The sequence below is a fragment of the Mizuhopecten yessoensis genome, unplaced genomic scaffold (assembly GCF_002113885.1).
Source record: "Mizuhopecten yessoensis strain PY_sf001 unplaced genomic scaffold, ASM211388v2 scaffold2329, whole genome shotgun sequence".
Lineage (NCBI taxonomy): Eukaryota > Metazoa > Mollusca > Bivalvia > Pectinida > Pectinidae > Mizuhopecten > Mizuhopecten yessoensis.
The window spans coordinates 1,154,866-1,173,931 of record NW_018404492.1 but is presented as its reverse complement, the minus strand read 5'-3'; the positions used below and the strand labels follow the sequence as shown (position 1 = coordinate 1,173,931).

At 34.6% G+C, this 19,066-nt stretch overlaps 2 protein-coding genes across 2 annotated transcripts in view; one reads left to right on the top strand and one right to left on the bottom strand.

Moving 5' to 3' along the window:
- The window catches only part of LOC110445531 (U11/U12 small nuclear ribonucleoprotein 35 kDa protein-like), a 7,393-nt gene extending 1,912 nt beyond the window's left edge, over positions 1–5,481 (bottom strand). The window contains exon 1 of the mRNA XM_021490194.1: positions 5,448–5,481. The gene's annotated coding sequence lies outside the window, so the exon portion shown is untranslated. The remainder of the gene's footprint in view (positions 1–5,447) is intronic.
- A 190-nt stretch (positions 5,482–5,671) lies between these two features.
- Positions 5,672–18,083, top strand: LOC110445585 (peptidyl-prolyl cis-trans isomerase FKBP8-like). Its single transcript, XM_021490260.1, has 11 exons — positions 5,672–5,766; positions 8,185–8,894; positions 9,346–9,490; positions 9,830–9,917; positions 10,258–10,368; positions 11,690–11,764; positions 12,062–12,179; positions 12,828–12,917; positions 13,408–13,485; positions 14,148–14,291; positions 14,826–18,083. Coding segments are annotated over exons 1-11 (1,656 nt in total). The 5' UTR covers positions 5,672–5,765; the 3' UTR covers positions 14,922–18,083.
- The last annotated feature ends 983 nt before the right edge of the window (positions 18,084–19,066 follow it).

Sequence of the window (19,066 nt, the reverse complement as noted above, 5' to 3'; positions counted from 1 at the left end):
CCAGTGACCTTGAAAGTGGGTCAAGGTCATTTATTTGAACAAACTTGGTAGCCCTTCATCCCAGCATGCTACAGGCCTAATATCAGTACCCTGGGCCATTTGGTTATTGAGAAGAAGTTGTTTGAAGATTTTAAAGACAACTGACACCAGTGACCTTGAAAGTTGGTCAAGGTCATTTATTTGAACAAACTTGGTAGCCCTTCATCCCAGCATGCTACAGGCCCAATATCAGTACCCTGGGCCTTTTGGTTATTGAGAAAAAGTTGTTTGAAGATTTTTACATATTTGACCCCTGTGACCTTGAAAGTGGGTCAAGGTCATTTATTTGAAAAAATTGGTAGCCCTTGATCCCAGCATGCTACTTGCCAAATATCATCATCCTAGGCCTTTTGGTTATTGAGAAGAAGTAATTTAAAGCAAAAAGTTGACGCCGGACGGATGCCGGACGACGACGGATGCCGCACCATAACATAAGCTCACTTGCCCTTCGGGCAGGTGAGCTAACAATGGAATTTTGTTTCTATTATGGACCAATAGATACTATCATGACTAGATTTAGAATACAATCCCTTGAAATAATATGCACTAACATATGTCTATAATCAATTTGCATGTATTTTCAGAAAGTTCATTAAACCATTCAAAGCAATATGTATGAGGATAATCAAAACATATTGCTATTCATGATTCGGTCATTCATGCATTCTATCAGCTGAATGCCCAAATCATCATTCAACTCTGCATTAAAAAAAAATGAAACAAAACCAAAATAAACTACCTTTTTATCTTTTTCACTTTATCTGCAGAGTCTTTAGAAAAAAATGTATGTAAAACCTATTCAACAATGAACTTTGAAAAACATCCTTATGCATTGCACTATATCATTACTGTCACAGTTATCAAAACATTACTAGGAGTACATCTGTTTATAAGGACTGTATTCCGTCTGCGTATTGCAGAGTTATCTGCTCTTGGGAGCAGGGATTGATCGTTACGTCACTTGTTTGTGAGAGTAACGTCATCAGTTTTTGAGAAAACGACGAAATTTTCTCACACAAATCAATGACGTAACAATCAATACCTGCTCCCAAGAGAAGATAACTCTGCAATACGCAAAAACGGAATTTGTGTTGTTGTTCGGTTATATGTGGTGTTTGTAACAGGTGTCACAAGAGAAGACAATGCATATTGTTTTTCATCTCGCCATTCTTAAAGACAAATATGTGGTTGGAATGGTTCACTGACATGCTAACCACTACTTTTCTATGTAATTCAAAGTGAACTGGATACAAACATACTATGGTAATGATCTGGAATCATGAAGCAATCTAGACATATCAGATTTGAATTTTAAGTGTCAGAATTTCACACCTTCAGTTTTTTTGGGAAGGGGGTTGTAATTTTTCTCATTTTGGAAGACAAAGTTCTGATAGACTAATATCTTTTACAACTTCTTACTAGATTTTTTTTTTAATTTGATTTTCCAGGTACCTGTTTAAAGCTGAATAGCAGTAAGAAATTACACATATCAAATAAAGTTCTTTTTTTTCTCAAAGTAACAGCATGTCAGTATTGCTAGCACTGTTTGGCACGTTTACGCCTAGCATGGTATTCGTGAATGTACTGTACCATCACTAATGATATTCAAATTTAGCTCTATAGGTAAGAAAATGGATATCTATTATGATTGCAATTGTGTAGCTAAATTTTAAGGATCTCTGTACCACTGCCAAAAACTTCAACAAATTATTGGAAACTGTTTTTTTCTGGAATGACTCTTGCTTGAAAAAAAAAGCATACCTTATGGAAATTTTATGAAAATAATAAAGATGAAATAAACAATATAAAAATGTATATTAAACAACAACAGGGGTTCTTAAATACATTATTTTTCGAAGAGTGACAGATTGTCTTAATTTAACTACATGTTATGAAGACATTTTTCAAAGGGGTGCAAAGAGTTACATTTTATATTAATGGGTATATATATATTTACACTGTAAACCAATTTATCATAGATATTCAGTGTAATCATGTCACCTTGCTGGACTGCCAGGTCCAATTCTGCTTCTAGCTGCTTCCTACCTACTGTGCTAGGAATATCAAGTTTCTCTTTAGCTCTGTGGCAGATTTTGATTATACATAAGACTCACAGTCAGATTTTGATTATACATAGAATCATGGTCACCTTCTAGCTTCACACTAGAGAGAATTTCTTTTCAGCTAAGGACCGGAGTAGAGCATCCAACTAGGAATTCTGGGGTTGCAAGTTTGATCCCCGGTAGAATCACACTACTCTCATCTCTCTTTCCTGTAACAGCTCATTAAGTAGAGACTAGAGCATGGTTACACTCATTTTCGCTCTCTCAACCCCTGAAATATTTCATAGCAAAATTGAAACTGTTTGATTGGTCTTGAGTAAATAAAACTGACCAATCGCTATACCTGTCCTTTGAAGATTACAATTATTACAGTTACTTGACTGCAAGATTCATTTGATGGACAGGCACTAGCCTCTTCTTGTCTCATCAACAAGATGGCACACACTGAGCATTCAATTTTGCGATGAAACATTCCAGGTATACGGGGTGCGTAAATGAGCAAAACTTCTGGAGTGTCGAGGACGAGACTGGAGTAACACGATAGTAAACCAGAGGACCTGGCAATTTTGACAAGTAGTTTTAAATATCACTTATCTTTTTATATCTACATAGTCACTTGAAAGTGTAATATGTCACAAAAATTCTTGGAGAAGGCAAAACTGATGATGTTCTTTGATATTCCCAACCTTAAGGATGCACTCTTCTGAGGTTTCAATCACGTTCAAGTCTCGTTTTGATCTGGTGTAATGTGTTTTTGTAATTTTTAACAAATAAAGTTTATTAGCAAACATGCATCTGAAAAATATGTCCAAAAACTATATGCCTGTAGTTTGTAGAACTATTGTTACAAGAATTTAAATAAATTACCAATTTGGCGGCCATTTTAAAAATGTGTACTTGTGCTTCAAAAAAGGCCAACATTTTTTTGACAAGATTGATCACTTAAATTTTCATCGTGTCACCATTTTTAATTGTAGCACTCAATTTTTCACTCACTGGTTCAATTTTGCTGTACAACATTATAATGTTTAATATGATAAAATTAATATGCAATGAACTGGAAAATCATACATTATTGATAAAAAAAAAAATACATATTAAGTGTAACTGAAGCACTTTTGATTTTTACCCCGAAAAAGGTAAAAAATAACACAAATGATAATGGGACAAAAAAAGAAGCACAGGGACCCCCAATTTTTGTGGATGTTTTAGAAAGATAAACACATTTTCTTTTAATTCATTAAATATTAAAAAATGTTTAATAGCAGAACGTTTTATATCAAGCCTTAATCTGCAAAAAATAGTAAAAAGAGTTTTTTCATTAAAAAATAGGGGGTATGGGGGTAAAATCGGCTTTCTGAATTAAAAAAAATAAGATGAAGAAATTTTACTTCCATAATTTAAAAGAAAATAATACTTTCATCAATTCTACAAACATTCATCCATTTCTGATGACACACTTAGAAGCAATTGTATGAATTTGTTCTGCAAACCGTCAAATCCCAAACAATCACATGTTACATTGGTATCTTTGACCAGGCGAGGATTTAGTGGGGGGCACACCCGGCCATGGCCCCTCCCTTTTGACGGCGGACTGACCTTTTCCGGCCGGCCCGAAATGGTCTGATCGGCCGGGAATGGGAACAGATTAACATTTTAAAATATATCAAATAATGCACGGAGGTTGTATAAAAAAAATCTGAGGCTACGCCCCACACATCCCATGTATCTTGATCCTAAAGTGTGTTTTTTATTTTACCACCTCCGCAAAACCCCAAGTTGCAACTTGCAATGCTCTGCGATTGTATTATTGACCGCTCGTTATAGATGATCTGAAAATTAATACTTTTTATTGTAACCTTCCTAACTGCCCGGGCGATATTAATCATATCATTATACAAGAACGATAAAGGTTTTTTTTGGCTTACAATATTATGTATAATTGACTAAACATATCCATTCAATCATTTTTGTATTATATATATTGTTGGAACTGTTTAACTATCTTGTATGTACAACACAATATCTCATTGTGGTACTTATAGCTTTCCATCGTGTACGTACAAGAAAGTATCTTCACACAGCATACTATTGTGTACGTAGTAATAAGTTGAACGTACCAGAATGAGATGATATGCTGTATTTACAAGTATGATGATTTCAAATTAAATTTAAAGGTGACGCGTATGTGCCTCCAAAGTTGTACCATTTTAACCAGATAGCTTAGCAAATGTACCACTGTTGGTATTATGCATGCCCTTACATGAGTTAATCAGCGTGGACATTTCAGATATATCATTGTCTACACTAGTGAATTAGTCAACAATTATAAAACGCGAGACTATATAGCTAGTGGCCTTGGGTGTCGCAATGATTTGAACTTATCCGTTTGTTTAGCAACTTAGTGATGCCATGAGTAACTCATTAATTAAACAGCAACGATGTTATTGTGTTATTTGTTCTTTTGTAGAACAAACTATTACATGAAGTACTGTATGTACTGTAGGGACAATGTCTGAAGACTAGATATTGTGCGCCCCTACATTTATTTTTTGACAGTGGACCTCTCGTATCCTCCATGCGGGCGGGACGCCAAATTAGGTAATAATGAACAAGCCCCCTGTGGATTCATACAATTGTAATCACCAGGTTGCCCCTATAATAATAATACCATCTGACTTCTAAAACACGCTGTTGATAAGAGAATTTGAACCGAAACATTAATTTCTTTCCAGTACACAAAAAAAGTCTTTGGCCCATACTTGAAATATGTTTTTTTCTTCTTGTTAGTTAAACATAAAAAAAATCCTCAGAACACGGGAAATTGCTTCTGAGGCGTTCTAGAAAACACATTTTTTTTGGGGGGGAGGTCCCCCAAACCCCACTTACGGGAGGGGGAAGACACCCTCCCCCTGCTCGCGCTACGCACACCGTTGACTTTTGAGAAAAAATTCTCGGCCCCCCCCCCTTTTAGGAAATCCTGGATCCGCCCCTGTTGACCACGGACTTTAGATAACAATAATCTAATTCCGTGCTGTGCCCAATCATAGCACAGAAACGAACACACGGACATGTAGTTTTTTTTATGTATTTTCTAGTATGCCATTAACTCCTTTTTCCAAAAATTCATAAAGAAACAAAGTTTTGACTTCTCAGGTGTAAGCTTACATCCACATTTTAAAAACGTGTAATTTTACTAATTTAACATGTTTTAGTTTCAATATATTAATGACTATGTCGGAGTTTATTTATTTTTCATCTGTTTTTGTTCAGATGTTGCATAGGTATATCGGGGCTAAAGATGCTCACGCCTATAGATACAACTCTTGACAAAAATAGCTTTACCCGTATCTTCATGAAAGTGCAACCGGAAGTAGATTACCAGAAAGCAGTTTACGACATACGGCATCTTTATTTTCCAAATAAATTCTAGCTGATACAGAAACAGATTTTCACATTGAATATCGATATGGAAAATGTTAAATGTACTTACTAAGAAATAGGTCTTTATTATATTTATATAAATAATTGTGTACGTTACTATGTCGTTATTGGAGACGATTGTTGTCCACTTTACGACACTCATGTTCCAAGGAGATCGATTGTTGGGAGACAGAAGTCGAAGGCAGAATTTTCTGGAAGACCAGCGGTTTTTACGAAAAAAGTATGCGTACATTACTTAATATTGATTACATAGACTATTTTATATATATGTATACAGTTGTATTATGTAATGTTTTAACGTAAGTACCAGAATTGACAGCAGACGTCATTATGTGATGGAAAACCCAACTGACCTGTCCATCTGCAGCAGCCAAAACTGGCGTTGGACTTTGGCGATATCATTATGCAACTACTGTACAATGTAAAACAGACATTATTTTACAGATTGCTCGCATAATATCATTATATAAAAAAATTCCTTCAGATAAAATATTGCATCATAATTTGTCCTTACTTCGGTACATTAAAATGTACCAAAATAAGGACAAATTCAGATATTATCATGTATGTAGAGCTCAATTTGATTTGCTTCAGGGTTCAACATTTCTTGCTAATGAATGGAAGCATTTAAAAAATGTGCAGATTTTACAATATCAACTTTCGTATTGCAATTAATGTTTAATGCCAGTAATGGAATATCTTGTCATTGTTTTGCTAGAGAACAGTTTGCATTTATAATGTACACTGTTGATGTTAATTAACTGATATTGAATAAAATTATCTTGTAGATTAGGTATCCTATATCATTCAATTGAAATACGTTTTATTCTTTACTCTGGTGTACAAAAACTATGTAATAACTGTTTCTCTGTTTAAAGGAATGTCAGCATATAGAAAGTGAAAGTAGAATTGATACAACTACTACTGTAGTACACAATAAGAACCGATTAGTTTTTAAAAACTGCTTTTTAAATCATCAATATGTTTATTTTTTTTTTAAATCATGGAAATAAGAAAAGAAGGTTATACCTTAAAGCCTGATTAACATGGATTTTTTTTAACAAAAAATGAGTTGATAAATACAATGTATATATAAATTATAATATATGCAAGTCAAAGATGGCCAAGTTATGGCAGTGGGGAAACTATAAGTGTTGTGTTAATTGTCTATGTAATGATATATTTGATATGAAGTGTTTTGGCAAGTTTTCCCATGGTAATTTATATTTCTGTTCAACCGCCTTTTATTAAATTTACCAACCCATACTGTTTTTTATTTAAGCAAATAGCACAAAGAACTATCTTAATTGAATGTTTTCCAATCAGTTCTTAATTATTTACTGTTTAAAGTATTATCATTTGTGAAAAGTTGACTGAAAGTTTAGAAACTGCACAGAAAGATGAATAGATATTAAATACATATTTTATAAATGGATTGAAATACACATTTCTTTTGACATTCATGATGCCATTATTGTTGTTTAACAATTGATGAGTTCCCTGATAACCTGGCTTCTTTGAGGCCTAGCTATTGTCTCTTATAGGGAATGAAGGGCTAATTCTTGTTCACTTGCAAAAATGCAAATGATTTGATAAATAGTGTGACAGTGTTCTAAGCAGGTATCTGGAGGTTATTAACTTATAGCATTTAAGAAATATCTCATTTTGTATAAATAAAATGCACATTCAGTCAAAGAGGTGCAGAAGCTTTGGAATTTGGAAAACTTTACAATCAATTAACCCTTTTGCTTTGATGGCCATAAAATCAGCTTGATAGCCTGCAATATCTCAAAAGAGTTACTCCCCTTGACATTTTAAGTGTTCAATAAGCTATTTATACAAATATTTTGTTAAATTCTCCACCAAAAATATCATTTAAGCTGGCAATTATAGAAAGTTCAGAAGCGAATTAACTGTTAAATATGTGCAAATATGGATCAGGGACTCTTGTATGCTTGCTTATACTATTATTTTTGGAAGACAGGAAAAGGACACCTAAAAATAAGTAAAAAGTATTCAGCCTTTGACAATCTTTACACAAACTACAAGTGCTGGTTTTTACATCATTATGATTGGTAAAACTTGGTGGGCTGATTACGTAATGATATTTCCTAAACTATTGAAAATCAGAACTAAAATGTAAAGATATATAGCTGTAGGACACAAAAGTTTGAAAAACTTGGCCATGCCAGTGTTTTGTAGTTGTGGTTTGTACTGTCTGCTTTGTAATCAAAAGCAGATAGATCGATCAACAAGTACACAGTTATCTTCAAAGATACTTTTAAAACAAATTATGAGTTGTAACCTTGATACTATGTATAATAAGTACAATTTTTATTGTGTGCAGTGTTGAATTTGTAATATCTGTGGTATGTTATTATCAAAGGTGTTCACTATCCTGTTTAAATCGAATTCACTGATTCATTTGCTGCTGAAAAGCACTGTTACATCAATTGATAATCATACTGCATTATATGAACTTTAGCAAGTGTATTTTAAAACATTCACCCCTGAAATTTCATAATAAACTATTCCAACTTTTGAATTGGAAGAGTTCAAATGTGTCTTCAGCTAAGGGTCAATGAGTTAAACTTGTCCAAAAATGCTAAACATCACTTGTGTTCTTGTTCTATTGCAGTGTCAAAGTCTGAAACAGAAGCAGTTTCATTGCCTCAGGAGGTTCATAAAACACCTGAGTCAACATGTGCAGAGGGTCAGGCTGATCAATATATGGAGCCGCAGGCAACAGCTCTTACCAATGGTTTTGATACAAACACTTCTAGTGAAAGTGAAGCAAAATCCAGATGCCAGGCATCTGATGATCATGCAAAGTCCAAATGTGATATAGACAGTGAGTTAACACAGAAAGAATTAGGTGCAAAAGGTGATGATGTATCTGCACACAAAGACAATGTTTCTTTCGAACCAGATAGTGCCCAGGCGGTACCTACCTCTGGAGAGTCTCAATCTGCTCACATTGCTAACACATCTGAAGCACACAGATCAGGAGAGGCTACAGCAGCAGCAGCAGCTGCACAGGCAGGAAGCACCCCCAACACACAGGGCTCTGAGGAAGCATCAGCTAGCCCGTCCGTCACACAAGAATCTGAGGAAGCATCTGCAAGCATATCAGACACAAAAGGATCTGAAGAAGCATCTGCAAGCATATCCGACACACAAGGCTCTGAAAAAGCATCAGCAAGCACATCTGACACACAAGGCCATGAGGTAGCATCAGCAAGCACATCCAACACAACTGATGCCCAGAACGATGCAGCCTCTGTGAGCAAAGAAGTGGAAGAGGAAAAGAAAGTTGACATCTTCGGAAATGGACTCCTTGTAAAGAGTGTGAGTTATCAATTAGATATCCACTGATCAGTTTGTGCATCTTTATTACACATATTTTACGACTTCAAAATGTATGCATGGTATATATTAACGTGGGTAACGAACCAACTACAAGTGTTTAATACATATTTGTCAGGTACATGTTCATATATATACAAGCAAGGAACCTGGAGCAGGGTTCCAATGAAAATATGTATTTATGGCCATAACAGTGATCAATCTCCAATTAGTTTATATGGTTCATTGTCCACTACTGTATGGTTACAAGATATGGGCCTCACCATGTTAAGTTTCAGTATTTTCATAAATTCTATGGGTCTAATCAAAATTCTATGGACTCTGGACTCACATTTAGTAATTATAAAGAGAGTAGACTTCAACAGCAGACAGTAAGTTACACTAGCCCCAAGCAATGATTTGCTTTATACAGCAACGTTTGCTTCGTTTGCAGGTTATTCGCAAAGGTAATGGTGACGAACGACCAAGTGATGGCGACACATGTACCATCAACATCGATGTCAAACTGGCCGATGGCAAACTTGTAGATCATATGGAAAACTTCAGCTTCTTCCTTGGAGAACATGAAGTTATGCTGGGTAAGATATTGGAAACACTTTGATTATATACCAGTGATTTATCTACCTCTTTTAATTTTCCACATGGCCCTTTGCCGTGTGAGTTTTAGAAACCATCATATATACCCAAAACAAATAGTAGCACTAATTTGCATGGGACTAATTTCATGTCTTACATTATCTAGTTTGTATACATGTATATATGACAAACAAAAGCAATTGTACTTTGTCTGTAAACATATATAATATTGAGCTCCTATGGTCTGTTTAAATGTGTGACCTAATTAAGTTAAAACCAATGTAAATTTATGTGCAGAATAGCAAGTTTTTAAAGCTTTCCTTCACACTCTTTTCTTGCAGCCCTTGATGTTGGAGTCAAATTCATGTACATCGGTGAGATCAGTGTCTTTCACACTGATGCCAAATATGCATACGGAGCAAGAGGAAGGTAAGACGGTTAAAAGCAAACAACTGTGTTCAATGCCATCAAAACTGTTCAATGAACTTGACAGGGTAACAGGGAAAAATTCAAATTCCAATATATCACCATTTTTCTGCTTCATGTTTAATGCTAAAGTGTGTTTGAGAATTTGTAAGTTTCAGTACTTATTTGATAAACAGTGATGCTAAAAAAATATGTTTTAAGTATTTTAAAGATATATGTCACATGTCCCTCATGTGTTTTCTCTGATTTAAAGAGTTTCTTGCATTTTATTATAATCTTATCAATGCCGTTGAAAATAAAGCAAGTCATATTGTTTATATCAAGCTTTGTGATTGATTTTCAGGACCCCAGATATCCCAGCCGATGCTTCCTTGGTTTTAACCGTAGAACTTCTTCGTGTGTACCCAGCAGTGGACCGTCAGAAACTCTCAGTAGACCAACGCCTGAGCTTGGGGTATGTTCATTTTTAGCTTTCACCAAAAACCCATCAAATTAGTTGAATCACTTTTTTTGGTGAAGAAAAGAGATGACCTAAATAATAATAATAATATATCATAGTGTCAATCATTAATACACTTTATTTCATCTTGCATATTTAATAATTGAGTTGCAGTTGTTGAGGTATCGCAGTTCTTGAAAATTATCGGTTTTATCAGTTTGGTCGATACAAAATTTCTAAGTCCAACAAAAATAACCCATATGTCTGTCCAGATGTCCCGACAGTAAAACCTTGGCTCTGATTGGTCAGTTAAATTTATAAGCCAATCAGAGCTGAGGTCACAGAAGTTCGAGAAAATGTCAGGCTCAGTTCAGATTTTGTGATGTTTCACTGGAGTCTACCGAAAATAATACTGCATGATATTTGGCAAATCATACATTAAATTAAAGAAAAAACACTTTCCTGTCGATCTAGACCTCTCCTGGCGTCTAACTACGAACGGTTATGACAAAATCAAATGTTTTATGGAATTGGGTCATTTTACTAGTGGGACAGAGTTAGCAACCTTGATTATATTGTAGGTGTATTGACAGACGAGGCTAGTACCTGTGCTGAGGCAAATATGACGCAAGGTTCAAGCAAAACAAATCTCTTCATTGCCGGTTCCAAAAATTAGAAAGCAAGCGTAATATCTGATCACGTAATATCACACATTCATCTTGCAGCAGTACCAATAAGAGAGAGTGATACTTTCAGAAATGTTGAAAGATATCTTGAAGTTGAATATGAAATTGAATATGAATTAAATTGATTCCTAAAAATAAATCAAAATTCAGCGAATACATGAAATGTACAACAGCAAATGCCTTTAATTCCATAACCATGCATACATTTTGAAAAGAAACAGAACTGACGACTTTTCCCAATCCTGAAAAAAAATTGAGCTGACAAAAGTTTGTTCAGGCTGACAAAAGCTGAATCAATGTCAGCCCAAATGACCCTGTGAAAAAAAAATCAAGAGCTCTCAGGTATTGGTTATTGAGTACATACAAGCCCAGTTATATGCCAAGTGTTGCAGACAGGCACATAAATATATCAACTCTGTTAAAGTAAGATATGCCCTGTACAGAAGACAGGCAGGCATACATACCTTGTGTTATAATTATCAATATGCCCAGTATGTCATGCGGGCATGTATTCAATATGTTGTTAGGTAGGTATGCCAGGTATGGTTGGAAGGCAGGTAAATGTTGATGCATCCCATATACACTGTACTGATATTTTTGATGTGTTACAGTTGCTAAATAAAGTTTGTTCTTTGTTTTTGATTTGATAGAGAGAAGAAGCGAGTGCGAGGGAATCAACTGTACTCTTGGAAAGACTATCCAACAGCAATTGAAGTCTACAGTCGGTATGTTAAATTTTCGCCTTTTTTCACTCCTAGTGATGTTAACCGATTTATTTTAGATAGGATGATCTGAGTGCAGATATCATAGGCCGGTTGTCTTAACAAAAACTTTCCATAAATCAAAATGTACAGCTAGTTTAATTTAGAAATTACGTAATTTTGTGGAATAAAAAAAAGTGTGAATTCACCATTATATTTAAAAAAACAACGTATGTATATCTGAAGGTCTGAAGAAGCTTAGAAAATATAAACCAAATCTAGTTAATTGTCAATTGTATGCATATATCTAATATGTTGTAGAGCACTTCATATCTTGGACCCCCAATCCGGATCTTTCACAGAGTCACCAGAGAAACTACAAGAGTTCCTGGACTGCCGCATCAAATGCTATAACAACATGTGCATATGTCAGATGATGGTAAGAGGTTTCACCTCAAATAAGTCCAAAGGTGTAAATTTGAAAGATACTGAATATCTTGTAATCTGTGTCTGCTTAAAGTATTGAAATTTGTTTAGTCTCAAATTATTCATAACATCTCAGGGTGTTCAAAGTAATGTGATACTGGTTGCAGTTCTTTGTCTTACTTCCATATACCCATGCTAATGTCAGTTGTATTCATACCCAACATACTAGCAATACTACAGACTGAATATCTTGTAAGCTGTGTCTGCTTTAAGTATTGAAATTTCTTCAGTCTTAAATTATTCCTAACATTTTAGGGTGTTGAAAGCAATGCAGCACCTTCGTCAACTTCTATATATCAATGCCAATGTCAGTTATACCTATACCCAACATACTACGGCAGATCATAATGCTAGTGACTTTTCTCTTATGCCACTTACTTTATTAATTGAACCTGTTGCGTTTAAACGAAGCAATATCCTGTTTATGCACATTTTCTTCTAAAGAATGCCCCTAAATATTGCATCAGAGTTAAATGAGATAGAAACCTAGCACAGGGTGTTTTAGGGTGAAAGTTACAGAACATTTTATATCACCCCAGTTTTGCCCTAAAGAGGGATAACGATGATGAAGCATTAACTCAATTCCATTACACATTGACAGCTCGGCCATCACGAAGCAGCCATTAAATCAGCAAATGAAGTGTTAAGAGTACAGTCTGACAACTGGAAAGCTCTCAGCCGTCTCGGCAAGGTAAGGCGTTTTTTCATCTCCCGATCAGGTTTTCCTATAGACATGCCTGGACAGTTCAAAAGGCAACAATTTATTATATCCCTCATAAGAAATTCTAACAATGTACAGCCCCCTTTACAAGATAAAGATTAATTCCAGCGTTTTTTCCTGTAACAATTATGGGATTCTTCCCTCTTGATGCATTGCATAAATAGATTCGGTTTTGCTAGACATAATTTCATTAGCCAGTCTATTTATTATAAAGCCACATATTAGTGCTTTGAGCCTGCATCCGCCACGGTAATGTCATGATTCATGGCAACTTTTCCTCCCATCAGAAACAGGAATAATTTATTTTAAGAGAAACATATATGATATATAATATGGAGTCACGTAAGACAAACATGATAAACAACCACACTCATTGGAGAACCTTTATGTCTATGTGCAGATGAAGAATTTGAAATCTAATGTGTACATCTTTAATTGACTAGTTTGGTTATATTTTCAGGCTCTTGGTGAATCTGGTGACACAAAAAAAGCCATAGAAGTTTTGAGGAGGTGTGAAAAACTAAATCAGAATGACAAGGTACAATTAAATTTTAAGACATGTTTGAACATGGAATCAAGTGTTACATACATATCGGGAAGTAAAATTAAAAATGTAAATGACATATTTTTAGTTCCTCACTGTCCATAGCTACACTGAGATTACGCAAGTTTCACAACAATGTGATGTTCATTGCATTTGATACCAGGATTTATCACATGACTATCAATTTATGCGGTGAATGCATCTATGACATAGTTTTGTGTATTACCTCCTGTAACCGCACCTGTAGTGATGTCAGTGTTACTGTTAAGACACTGTAAGTTCAACATGGTGATAATGATGTGTTTGTATATATTCATGGTTTCTATGATTAAAAGGATTTTGGTATGAATTTATTTCCAATTTACTCGAGATTTATGCAATTTATCCAAAATAAACATTTATAGTTAGACGGATACAAGTTAATGAACACTTTTCATAAAACTCATGTGAGACACTACATTTATCATATGAGAAGGGCGGGAGACAACTTTTGAAACCATGTTAAATCATCAAAATTTGAAAAACAAGAAATTATGTTACATCTGGATCAACACTATAGCCTGAACATTACTTCTTAATTGATTTCTAGAAATTCCTTTACAATTTATTTTGTAAAAGACAACAACGTAATCTGTATTGTCATTCTCGCACTTCAGAAATTCCAGTCACAGAACCAAGCACTGATGCAAACATACATAAAGAGATCTGTCAAGGAATCAGAAAAGGAGAAGAAAATGTACAAGAAGATGTTTGGGCTTGAAAAACCTGCCACACCCATATTAGAGAAGAAATCCATATCTGTAAGTGTTTTCCTGTAACAGACTTACTACATTTATTATATTACATTAAGAAAATAATGAAAACATTCAAGAGTAAAATTTAGCAAAAGGTATGTCATCCTACTCTGATATAATTGTTAAAATCTGAGTTTAAAGGTCACCCGCAATGAAACAAAAAACCTTGGGAAAATATTCATTGTGTCTGTTTTGATCATCACAAAACAATTTTTGTGTATTTTATTTAGTCACTTGGGAGTAATACTTCAGGATTTATCTCCCCTTAAAATACCAATTTTGTTATATAACTTTTCATTGCATTTAACCCTTTCACCACTGCAGACCGTAATGGATTCATCCAGATTAATGCATGCTAAAGTCTCATAAAGTTACATAGGGGTGAAAGGGTTTAACAAAGTCAATTCAGGGAAGTTAGTACAACTTGTTCAAATTAAATGCATGACTACATTTCAAAGGGAGTGCATGAAACAAAACAATGTAAAAAGAACAACGTATTTTAATGGTGCCCTTTATTGAGTCTACTTTTGCCTTTTTCAGGTTTTTGCTCCATCATGGAAGTGGGCTCTTGGAGGTGTTGGCATGGCCTTGGTAGCAGTGGGAGTAACAGCAGCTTTCAAATATTTCCAGCACTAACTACACAGACCGAGATCTAGGGGGGAAGGGATCATACAGGCTTTTTAATTCCATTTCCATATAATTTTTCGTTATGAAGATAATCTTTATATTCAGTTTCAGTATAATATTCAGGTTGGTTTAAGGTTGAATTGAAGGTTGGGGTATTTACACATTTAAGTTAGTGCTGTTCCGGGCCCCTTCTCGATTAAGCTATGATTGTGTATTTAATTCTTTATTTTATGTTTTTCGTTTTGGTTACTTTAAATGAATTACTGTTCATGTCATATTCAAAATTCAATAACTTATAAACATCAAAGCAAAAATGGTTTTAAATTAGTTTGTGCCCAAGATTTAATATTTAAAGGACATGAACTTTATTTAGTAATTTTTGATATTTTCGGGAAAAAAATCAATATTTTCCCTTTTGATTTCAATTAAATTTTGGCTCCAGAGAAAATAAATTATTGACAAAATTGTATTAATTTTAATCTTATGGTTGGAGGAAATGCCTAACAAGTGCAGAGGGAGAGAGTATTTGCAGGAGGGAGTAGAATCGTACTATATTCAGGTCTACCTTTATTGGCATTTTCATAGTATCCAGGGAGAGAAGGAAGTGACTGCGATACGAGATGACTCACTAGGGAATTTACAAGCTATTCAAGGAAGTCGTTCGTATGTACTCTGGTGGTTATACACATTGAGGGGTTCCTTATAAATGAAATGGATGTGGTTTGCAAAATGACGCGATGGGCGTGATCTGGAAAAACCGTATCTGGTGAAGCTATATGCTGATGGCGTGATTTGCGATGTGTTTGCACGCCTGTCATGAAAATAAGTTATCAGATTATTTGTTGTCCTTTAAAATCCAAAATGGCTGGTCTTGTAATCATTTTGAAAGTCATGCTTCTGCTTTTATCATCAAGACTTTCAGGTACGGTACTTTTGTGGGTACTTTATACTGCATTATATACCAGATCAATATGATGTGTTAGGAATTTCAAGGTGCGGCGGGACTTTTTTTACACAGATAGATGTGTCGAGAATGTTACCACTATATCTTTGATTGACTTGATACTAATTGAAAGGTTACTATGCGTTGTGTTGTGTGTCTACGTTGCACTGTGCATTTAGGTTTTGGTGATAAACAGCAGACTCCATTTTCAAAATATTTCAGGGATGGTCACTTTGGATCTTAGAGGCTGATGAATTACCAGTTTGATAACTTATTTTCATGGTGGGAACCAGCACATGTCAAATTATGTATTCGGTTCATAATTTCACTGGCTGTGGTTAGTTTTTCGGGGATCCTTTGTGGTATGTTGCAAAACATGGAACGTCTCAGTTATGGGGAAAATATTAAGGTGTGCAATAGTTCCATAGTACATAAAAGTGAATTCCTTGAAGATTTGTGTAAATGACCTGCCGAGTCTGACTGGACGCAGACATTTCCACGCTCGTACCAGGTGCATTATCGAACAACTACCTGTTTGTTCGGTGACTTCACTGTCTGAGGAGAGAGATCACTACAGCATCGTCTTTCTCAGATAGCAGGTCTGTCGAATGAATATGTGAAATGAATATTAAGTACATTGGTAATCTACCATTTTTACCCTGACTGCAAGTATTTAATCCCATCCAAAAACCATTAGTGGCACACTTTTAATCATCTGGTGTATTTAGACCAACTTCATGGGGTTTTTTTATTTGTAGATACACATCATTGACCTTATCAAGAAGGTACCCTTTTTTTCAGTAAATTATATCCTTGATTTTCCAGACCAAATTTTACTATGAAGGATAGAATAATTTGTTGTGAATTGTTAAGAAAATATTTGGTCAGCTGTCCTTTCAAAAGTAGAAGAGTATATTTTCCATCAAATGTCTTTCATAGGTAAAAGTGCTATTGAATTTTTAATTTACAACCTTCATTGTGTCTTTAGCCATTCAGAATGAAATTTACCATCAAAATATCTTTCGTATTCATGATCATTCTTCAAATTCTAGAAGAAGAGAAATATGTTTCAATATTTTCATGAAATATTTGGTGTAAATCTAGTCAAGTTAAAGCTATCTGCTATCTGCTATACAATTTTTTCTATCAACAGCTAGGGATGTTATTTTGGTGATTTAATTAAGGAATGGTACCATGTTGATCAAAGTGTACCTTCAGAATTTTATGTAAGCTCAGAGAAGAATCATGATTAAAGGAGGGATGGAAACCTCAAGCTTACATTTGTATTGATGTTTTATGTGTGTGCTTTCAATTGTGCCAAAATCAAAAAGGAAGACTATTTAGATAGAAATGTTGATGTAGGTGAAATGCTTTTGGAGATTTCTCCCATGTGATGGGTACAGATGTGTTGTGTTTTTTTCTAAGGTCATTTGTAACATGTTACCTACAGATCATGGAACCGGATTTTTGTCATTGTGTAAAGGCACATTTATTCTATGAATCAAGTCATTTACTCCAGTTCAAGTAGACATATCATATTGAAAGTGTTGCAAATGTATGCCAAGTGCTGTGTGCTCTCTGTAAATGTATACCAAGAGCTGTGTGCTCTCTGTAAATATAAGGAAGATTTTATGACTGAAGATGCGAATTGGTCTAGGTTATTTTTGTGCACACCCAAACATGTCAAGAGTAAGTTCAGCAAAAAATATCTAGATGTTTTTTTTTCTAATTTTGAACACACTGCAATACATGTTAATTGATGTATCTCTCATATTATGTTCTTAAAAATTAAATTATCAAATCATGTTATACACAATGTTTTAAACATTTTGCACACCCATACCTGTCGAGAGTAAGTTCAGAAAATATTGTCTAAATGGTATTTGCTTTTTTTTTCTAATTGTGAACACATTGCAATACAGGTAATATGATGTATCCCTCATATTGTGTTCTATTAAATAATATTATACACACCATTTTAAACATTTTCGATACAGTAATGCATCACATTCCAATAAAGTTAATGTTTTATGTTTTATAATTGATATATTTCCGTGACTGTAACAGTACTTCTGGTATGTATACATAATTAGATGTTAATGAGATAGGAACAATTTCAACAAGTCCAAAAATATTTTTCACTGTTTGTTATGTGATAAAGAATATCTGTATATCTGTGATGTGATGTTCTTAAAGGAACAAAACTAAATATATATTATGTCTAGAAACCAATTCCTCTGTTGTTTTTTTAGCTTACCTGGTCTAAAGGACTGGTTAAGTTATGCCAAATTGCCATGCGCAGAATTAATTTGTCGGTCTGGTGTCTGATAACTTTTTCATTAAAACCGTTAATAGTTCAGTGGATTTTGACTAAATTTGGTTTGGAGCAAACTTGACCAAATGGAACTAAATTTTATAAGGGTGCAGGGCAGAGGGGCTGGGCCAAATATGGGAAATAGGTGCAAGTCTTTTTGGATCTTATTGTTCCATATGAATACTTTGTACATTATTTTTCGCCAAATTTGTTCTAGATTATCTGAGGCAAAAGCGGCTCAGATTTCTATAAATGGAAGGTGTGCCCCCAAGATAATAACAAAAAGGTTTGGGAAAATGTTAATCTGACTCCTGTAAAAGGTACCTAGATAATAATTTCAATATTAGTGGAAACATTAGAGATGAATGACTAAGTCAATCAGGCTTGTCACAACCGGACTCCTACCAAACTCCAACACAATTACAGACTTACACCAGACTAAGTGTCCCAGGTTTGTTTCCATCCCAATTCAAGAAACAGGTGACCTATATTCTTGATTTTGCTAGGAAAGTTTATAAAATCTGTGTTGCTCTGACTAGAAACTTCGAATGAAAGTCTTCAATTTTATCATAATTGAAACATTTTCAGAACAGAATAATCGGTTTTTAATATCGGTACTTGATTAGCATGATAAGATATTCACACTGTCCTTTAAACATAATCTAGGAAATGTTTGTAAAAGGAACCTATATTTATGCTACTGCTTGGATTGAAATGTAGGTAAATGAAAAGGCTAACGATGAACATTGAGATAAACGTACTTGTCTAATACTAATAGCCGTGCAGTGAAGCAGAAAATACTCGGGGTCAGCGTGACTTTCGTGTGAAATGTTCGTGTTGTGTTGCTCCGTATGTATCGATACATGCATATATCAAGTTGGATGACTATTGGAATTC

Coding starts and splice junctions, on each gene's coding strand:
- LOC110445585 (XM_021490260.1), top strand. Junction 9,918..10,257: donor GCATACGGAGCAAGAGGAAG/GTAAGACGGTTA, acceptor ATTGATTTTCAG/GACCCCAGATATCCCAGCCG. Junction 13,486..14,147: donor AACTAAATCAGAATGACAAG/GTACAATTAAAT, acceptor CTCGCACTTCAG/AAATTCCAGTCACAGAACCA.